Genomic DNA, 8,851 nt, shown 5'->3' with positions numbered 1-8,851 from the left:
GATCAATATATTTTTTACATAAAATAATATGACTATGTTTTAATATCCCAGCATTTTTGATGCAAAAACAGCAACATGCATAAAGAGGAACAAGAAAAAGGAGAGACACACATCTTGCTATCTTTGTGAGAACTTCACACACACAGCGCTCACTGCATCTCTGCCTCAGTCTGCGCTCGTTTTTTTACACCGGGCAAAAAAAAAAAAATACATTTAATCCAGCTGACGTTAACTTTAGATCACAGTTTGAAATGTACACCGAAGAAAACCTGCATCACGACTTTTATAGTGCGGTCAGAACAAACGTGATCTGAGCAGCATCTGCCTGGTTCACACATGATGGTGGACGGCTGCGCTCGCTCTTATGAACGGAACAGAGAGAAAAGAACGAAAGCKTTTTTATTTTAATCCAGCAGGGAGAAGAATAGAGGTGTTCATCTATGCCTCCTGTGAGCAGCTCCAGCATTTTTTAAAAGAAAAACAACGCRGACACGCTGATTACAGTGCGGTTTCAAAGTGAAAGTAAAAACATGGCGCTCCCGTCCGGAAAAGAAACTTAAACACAKCTGTTCTCCCTCCCCTCATAGTCCAACACAGAGGGTAGAAACAGCTAAACTAGACAGTTAAAACACATTAAAAGTTCATAACTCAACCCTTATTGTTGTTGGCACTCGGTCTCACAACATATCGGCCGATACAAGGAAAACACGCAAATATCGGCCAAAAATATTGGCCGGACGATGTATCGGTCRACCCCAAGTTACCTTTTAATATTTACATCTAAATCTATTAAACTAACCAACACAAACTGTTGATACGGGCAGGGGAATGATTTAGATGAGGGTTTAAAAAACTTCCCAGTAGAATAAACACAGATAAGTACGAATAATACGGTTAAATACACAAAAATTATACTCAAAAACCCAAAAAGCAAAGGAGTGAGTAACTTCCTGCTAACAGAGTTCTGTTTTTAGTAAGAAAGTCAGGATGACATCAATGGAAGCCAAAGCTTTTCCTAATTAAAAAACATTGTATTTAGAAAATAAGTAAAATACTAWAAGTTATTACAAAGGATTTAAGCACCTTTTTTGAGCAAATCCATCTTGTTTTCTTCATCAGYAGATTTTCTGGATCCATTACTCTCCATGTAGTACTGGAAGAACTCCTGTTGACGAAAACAACCACAAAGAACCCCTTTTACTGGGTCTGTACGACAAAATAATTAAATATAGTAAGTTCAGGTGGTACGAAGCCCCAAAACGTTCRCTGCCTGAGACACAAAGTGTATATTAGGTTTGAAGACGAGGAAGTCTTACCATTCTGGGCAGAGTGAAATAAGACAATATGGCCAGAAGAATAACAACGCAGGCTGTGATGAAGTAACCAAAAGCACTGTCCTGCAGTCTGGATCCAGCTGAGGTCAAAAACAAACAGAAAATCATTAAATCAGTGCTAATGCACGCTTCTATTCAAAATCCAGTCCTGTTACAGTCATTTTGTTACTACGTGAAGCTTATTTTACTGTTAAATTGAAAAACAAAACATGGGAAATTAARAGTCACTTTTGCAGATCATGCTGAGTTAAGCACCTGGTTTTAAATGATACAAATAAACAAGATTTAAATCAGTTCCTTTTTCACTGAATGAAAACAGTTACATTTTCACAGAGGAACTTAAAAAAAACAAATAACTTCCAAGAAATAATCATTAATAATCTCAGTTTTGTTGACCGCATATCTTAATTAGCCACTGCTAACGTGTGCGGACGTCCTTTAATCGAACCAGGAAGTTGAATGCATCACAACACTTCTACGGTCATTTCCCACCAGACTAAAAGAAAGGGTTGTGTGTGTCTGGAAGGCGCTACAGTATATATAGTTTTTGTCATTCTGCCCACCACCTGTCCACGAGCTATTTTTATAAGAGAAATGAACTTCAGAGTGAGACATACTGGCCAGCGTGCAGATCATGGAGAAAGCAGCGAAGGTGCCRGCCAGACCCTGTCCGCTCATGATGGGGGTGGTGTAGGAGGCGGGCAAAATCCCGGCCAGCCCGAACAAACTGCTCTGGAAAATCGCCCCAAATGCTGGACAAAAAAAAAAAAAAAGACAAGAAGCTTTAAAGATTTGAACAACTGTGACACTTTTTAAAATGAACTCTGTATGTAACTATGTTTTTGTTTATCCAGAGAAAGTCAYCAACAAAGAAGTGCTGACAGATATCAAAGCGTTCAGGGTCACCCTGCCCTCCTGTCCAAAACAAAACATGAGAACTTCCCTGTRAGAACTTGGGGGTCGGGACGGACCCACTGAGAATAAAGAAGGGATGAACTTATCCCTGCTGTGCAAACACTTATTCTAAACAGTGAGTTTAAAGACTGTTGGGAAGCCCTGAGTGACACTAATGTGTGCAGAGTATGTGTCYATTAAAACTTTTATTTAGATTTCCAGATAAAATGTTCTAATAAAACAATAAAAAATAAGCACTGAATCAGTGACGATCTTTAGCTGTGTGGTTTCAGCTCCTCATGGAAGATTTCTGAAAATTTACCAAATATTTTCTGCCTTTTTGTCATCCTGGCTGTAACACCAGGTTTTTAGTAGCTCGTGGGTATAAGGTTTAGGTTGTACGGAAATATATTATAAACACTGTAATGGTCATTTGCCATTAAATACAGTGCTAGAGCTATTTACATTTTATTTTTTTACAGGTCTTTGTAATTTTGTTTATTTTTTATGATATTGTCTGTGCTGCGTTTTGACCATTTATTAATGTCTGTTCCTGTTGGGTATGACTGTATTTACCATTAATAGTTAAAATGCATTATAATGGCAACAGGGTTCCTACAACTTAAGGCAAGTTATATATAAAACTTTTTAATGCCACTTGAAAGRAAATTTAAGACCAGCTTCACCATAAACAAAAATGTGGAAAAAATAAAAATAAAATTTTTTAAAATATTTACCCAAATGTTTATTTTAACGTAAAACTAGTTGCGGTAAATTTTGTAAATTGTTTAAAAATAAAATAAAAAATGTTACCAATTATTTTAATATGAGACAAATACAGTCATCCTATTTACAATCTGTTACATTTTTAAGACCTCTGAAAGACTGATTTAAGACCTTTTAAGGCTAATTAAGGCCTTATTTTTTGATTGATGAATTCAGTGCCTTTTAGGACTTTTTTGGGCAAAGAGGAAGTGGAAAACGGAAATAACGAATTACCTGCATTAGCCTTTGCCTGAGAGGAGGAGATAAAAGAGCAGCAAGTGATGACATTTTTTTTTTTTTACCTTGGGTGCACACCTGAGTGAGAAAGTTTGGCGTGTGGCGAATACCCTGGATTTCCCATGGATTATTTTTTACTCTGGACAAGAGCGTTGGTGGACTATTATTTTTCTTTCACCTGGGACTGCAGGGGAGGCACGCTAAAGACTACGGACATTGGAGATCTGGTGAGATCGTTCTTTTTTCTTTTTGTTTGCCTTTACTGAGGGGAGGGTTTCCTCGCTTTCCCTGCATTTGAACTTCCACGTGAGGAGGACATTTGGACTGAAACGTTTAAATACTACTTTTTGATTTTCAAAGTTATGTGATCAATATGTTGTTTTGAGAATGTAAAGGGGAATGAAGATTGTTCAGTTGAGGGGAAATAAGCGATTGAAAGATAAAAGTTGAAAACTGCATCGGTTGTTGTGATTTTTTTCAGTTAATTTTTTATTATTATTATTGCATTCATTTGGGCTATTTGTTATTCTTGGACAGATGTGGGATTCGTTCTTCACTAAAGCCCATTCAACTTGATAACTTTACAGCTCCAGGAATCCACTCCCGACCTTAATAAGCGTTTATGTTATTAACCCTAAAACAGTTGGTTTTGGGCWAGTTGTTACATCTATGTTATTTTTAGGTGTTTGAGATGACAACTAGCCCCAAAACTAAGACATATGATCATCCTGTTGCCTAGTTGTGTCATAAAATGTGTTATAGAGTGACGAGTGATGAATATCTACCCCTTCATTTTTCACAATTTGATATTGAAACCCATTCTTTGATCTGCTATGAACGCTCTATAGCCATGAACTGAGCCTGATTTTATACACCTGTTGTCAACATGACCTCCAGATTTCACACAGAACCAAATGGGAGCACTTTCTACTGTAATATTTATCCACGAAACATCACTCACAGTTGATGCAGACAATTTTGATCATAGTGAGGACAAAGAAGGGCAGAGGCTCCATGTCCACTTTGACAAACACCGCTGTCAGCATGAAAACCAGCAGGATGACGGTTAAACAGCCTGAGATTCGCAGCTTCTGTGGAATCCTAAAGCAAACAGAAAAAAAAGTTCAAAGACTCACAGCTACATGCATTCAGTTTGAGGGAAAAGTGTCAACACAAAACACTTACTTTTAAAACTTAAGATTAAAAAACAATCGGATTTTTCACAGAAGGGTCAAGTACTTAGAAAATAAAAAGGACAATGAAAGAGAATTGGTATATTTTGCATTATAAGGAAATGGTCAGGAAACTTCATTCAATTGTTTTCTGATCTGGATAAAAATCATGTTTCTTTATGATAAAAATGTCAATTCAGCAGTAAATAAAAATTGTTATGTCAGTCAAAAAATGTGCACGCACGTGTTCTGAGGAAAGAGGGTGAAAATAGCAGAAATAACATTTGGAAACCAAACAGCTAGACAAAAACAAAGTGAAAAAGAAGACCGTGGGGGAAGTAGAAAACATAAATAGCATTCCTGAGTGCGTTTGTTCACAGTGAGTCCACACCAGACCTCTCTGTGTGATTTTAATTAAAGAAAACAACACCAATCCCAAAAGGAGGTTTAGTTACATGTGGCAGTTTAGATAGGAGGAGGAGAGCAGGCAGGCAGACTCATGATGGATTTGTTAAAAAAACAAGATTTAGTCATTTGTACGTCACAAATTCTTATAGAAGCTACAATTGTCTGACTGATATTAAAGTTTCCTTTTCCCTCCATTTTTTGTGTCAAATCAAACATTTAATCTATTTTGCATCTGATGTAACAGATTTTAAACTACGTACTTCAATAAAAAGGTAGTTACCACTGTCTCATTATACGAGATGTTGGTATACTAGATGATTTAAGAAAATTGCAAGCCTTTTGACTGAAGTTTGCCTTTAGATGAACAATCAGGACAAAATTAGTGTTTCACAAGAATGAAAAATAAAGGTTTCATGAATACTGCTGACACTCAATTCTAATAAAAGCTTATAAAAAACAACCTTTGATTAGCATCAATGCTGTGTTCCTATGAGAAACAAAAAAAGATCGGACTGACTCAGCTGACACTTCAAAACAAGGAGAGGAAGATTAATTTAAATGAATTTTATGTGAGAAAAACTGTTCTTTTTATAAACATTTGCACTTATCTAGCTTTAATTCTGTTTCCAAATTGTGGAAATAAATACAAATAAAAACGCACAGAATGGCTTTCTTCTCTGAGAGCATCATGATGGGAAAAAGTGCGTACCTCTGATGAATGAAAGAGTTGAGGCAGGTAAAGATGAGCAGAGGCACCATGGCACAAAGCGTCATGACGTTGTTAAACTTGGACTCGAGCACGTTGCGAGTTTCTCCTGTGGTTGCGTTGCTCATTGTGGAGTTCAACGGAGCGTCCTTCAGTCTGCTTGTGAAGTACTAAAGGAAAAAAAGCACATATTTTAGATCTGTTAGAATAATTCTGTTATTACCAAACAGCAGCAGAGTCACAAGTTTGCATCATGTGAAATATAAAATTACAATATGTCAAGTTCTCATGCTCGCCTCCAGTCATTGTTACATAAGAGTTGGAATTCTGCTCAACTTTAATGTCTTTAGTCCTAACAAAGAAAATGCTTCAGGAAAACAAATAACACACAACAACAAAACTTTAATTTCACTTAGCTGGAAATTTTTGACATTTTGAGCCAGGGCAGATGAACAAAAAGATCTTTCTTGGATTTAAGTTAGATGACTAAGTGGAGCCCAGTCTTTTAGTTAATATTCAACATTTGATTTTTTTTTTACATCTTGGATTAGAAGCATTTGCCAACCAACTGTCTCACATTTAAGAGAATTAAATGTCTTTAATCATACCATTGTCGCTGTCATGAAGAAATTCCACGGTAAGAGAGTTCCCAGGCCCAGGATGAAGAAAATAATCCAYACTGCGTTGTATCTGTGAACACAGCAAAAAGGACAGTACATCAATCGAGCCATTCATCTTTACATCAACAAACAGCTTATATACCGAACCTCATCCGTGCCTAATTTAGAACATACAGATGTTTAAACTGAGGTCATGGCTTGACACAAAGATAACTTCCTGTCTTTTAGAAGAACTTCTCTTACTTGTCCCGAGGCATGTTGATGGCCGTCATGGTTCTCAGACTGTCGCTCGTTTGTTCTCACTGTTTGATGGAGATGGCCCCAGTTCTGCAGTGATCAGAAAGATGAATATGTTTAAAAAAAGATAAAGCATTTATTGTTTTAACTAATGAAGCAGCGTGGCAAATAAAAGCCATCTTTCATACATGATGTTCTTCAGGAAAGACACTTTACTTTGCACTTGGCTGAACAAGGATGCATTTTGGATGCAGTTTATGTTAACAAGTGTTAAGACATGTTTTATTTCCACTGTTAATTTATTGCCTTTATATACAGACCACCAAACATTTGCTGTAGTTTACTGAATGAACAAATTGCTATTTTCCAGACTGGGTGAAGATATGGTTTATAAAAAGAGCTTCATCTCAAAGCCAGACATTCAGCATGAACTGGCACAGGCAAAGAAAACATCTTCTAACAAACCCAATAAGATGTTGGTTTTGTTGTTTGCATCTTTATTACCACAACTATAAAACACTAGGTTTTCTTTATTTGAACACACAGATTATTCCTCATTCCCATTTATCTCTCTAAGACAACCTGAAACTCTAGACATTTAGGTCAAAAAGTCTGGCCACAACCATAGAAGCTGGTTAAACCCACGAGCAACACATAACATTTTAAAACAATCTGTGGTAAAGTAGCACTTGTGAAATTTAAAAAAAGTACTTCATATATGAGAATCATCATCCCAAAACACATCATTCTTCTTCGCTGATGTTAAAGCATTTTAGAAAATAAAAACTACATATAAACGCATTCCTCCAGGAGGAAACTTACTTAAAGATGAGATCGAGGCAGCAAAGATCCCACTCATTAGATGCACAAGAGTCAAACGAGCTGCAGAGGCTTCATTTTATAGCATACAGAGGTTTAGTAGGTTGACTTGAGCTGCCTCCAATTTGTTAGACCTGCCTCTCTTGTCTCTGTCCCTCCCTCAAAATATGGTCTCCTCAACCAAAACACTCCTATACAACTTTACATTTCATACATGTAACTTTTTTAGTATAAACTTGTAAAATTTAAAGATAAACAATAAATACTTTTGTAGGAATCTCACCCAATGTGATCCATCATTGCTCAACCATAATTATGATCTTCAACTCTGTCATAGTTTATATTCTCTCCTTCTCTTTCACAATCTTATCACGCACGCCCACACAATGTTCTGTTTGTAATTTCAAACAAACCATTTTATTTCTGGCGAAATGCTTTATGCTCCATTCAGTTTTGTTCCCAGCCTGATGGAGCACATATGTTCAGATCGTTCAGTTAATACAGGATGATTCCAGAGCAATCAAATTCAGACAAGTTTGTGCCTGACTTTATCTTTTGTTTGAGAAAATTTTATTGCACTGTCAATCGCAACACAAGATTTTATTTAATGCTACACCAACTCTACTCTGTGACTACCTCTTTCTCCTGCTCAAAGGCATTAACAGTGATGGGTTAACTGCATCCTTTCTATGCCACCTTAAACTAGGGATGCACTAATATGAAAATTTCAGCCAATATCGATATCCGATATAATTATTGCCGTTATGGCCGATAACCTACCGATATTTACCTACATTACACAAACACAAATTATATTATACTATACAAAAAACATGTGTGCAAAAAACACACTTGGGTCTTTTTCTGATACAATAAATAGGGTTGTGTATTGGCAAGAATTTGGCGATACGATACATACCGTGACAGAGGGGTCACGATACGATATATCCCGATATATTGCGATACTATAAACAAGGCAATATATTGCAATATATTGTGATTTTTTTTGTCCAAAAATTCTGTTAAATAAAAACCTCTTACAGGGAAAAAAAATGAAAAACNAAAAAGTGGGAAATCGATATCGGGCATTAATGGCGGCCCAGTTTTACATATCGGACTGATACCAATATGAATGTCGATATATTGTGCATCCCTACCTTTAACGTCCATCACTCAACACCAAGATGATAAGAAAGCATCTTAAGCCCTACTTAAAAGTGTTGTGTGGAAGAGGCTTCAAATACCTTTTGTAGTAGTCAATAAATGTCTCCAAATTGTGCTCAAAACAGAAGTATTTCATTTAAATTAAAAGGCTTTGCAGGAATTTCCAGGCTTTATGGCTGTTTTCTTTCCCACAGGATTGAGATCATTTGGTCAGCAGATGTAAAAGGGCTCCTACAATTGAACTGGGATTTCTGGTGTCATTTGATACACAATAGGGATGTCCCGATCAGATACTCAGTATCGGTGGCAGATATGCCCATTTTTTGAAAATCGGGTAGAATCAGATTTAGTCATGTGATCGGGCCGATCCAGTTTTCGCAACAGTTTTCAGCATCATCATGCTTTACAATTGCCGTTAAGAAGTCAAGACGCACACAAGTATGCAATCATGTCCATAGCGTGGGAACACTTTTCAGTGGAAAACAATGGCTACGT

At 36.7% G+C, this 8,851-nt stretch overlaps 1 protein-coding gene across 6 annotated transcripts in view; it reads right to left on the bottom strand.

Annotated features, from left to right (window-relative positions):
* The window catches only part of LOC106535605 (equilibrative nucleoside transporter 1), a 57,677-nt gene that overhangs the window by 28,410 nt on the left and 20,416 nt on the right, over positions 1-8,851 (bottom strand). For 5 of the 6 annotated variants that reach the window (XR_001312468.1, XM_014032873.1, XM_014032955.1 and 2 more), the window contains exons 2-8: positions 6,380-6,463; positions 6,125-6,206; positions 5,520-5,686; positions 4,192-4,331; positions 1,952-2,086; positions 1,317-1,414; positions 1,084-1,165 (exon numbers count right to left, since the gene is read on the bottom strand). Coding sequence is in view for 5 of the 6 variants with exons in the window: in XM_014032873.1 (XP_013888327.1) it covers positions 1,084-1,165; positions 1,317-1,414; positions 1,952-2,086; positions 4,192-4,331; positions 5,520-5,686; positions 6,125-6,206; positions 6,380-6,408 (733 nt within the window). In the remaining variant the exon portion in view is untranslated. Of the gene's footprint in view, positions 1-1,083; positions 1,166-1,316; positions 1,415-1,951; positions 2,087-4,191; positions 4,332-5,519; positions 5,687-6,124; positions 6,207-6,379; positions 6,464-7,195; positions 7,219-8,851 lie in introns of those variants that run through there. The other variant, XM_014033033.1, reaches the window with a different exon arrangement.

This window comes from Austrofundulus limnaeus, unplaced genomic scaffold, assembly GCF_001266775.1.
Source record: "Austrofundulus limnaeus strain Quisiro unplaced genomic scaffold, Austrofundulus_limnaeus-1.0 Scaffold0, whole genome shotgun sequence".
In the NCBI taxonomy this organism is placed as follows: Eukaryota; Metazoa; Chordata; class Actinopteri; order Cyprinodontiformes; family Rivulidae; genus Austrofundulus; species Austrofundulus limnaeus.
The sequence above is the reverse complement of the archived record's forward strand: the minus strand, read 5'-3'. Positions and strand labels throughout refer to the sequence as shown.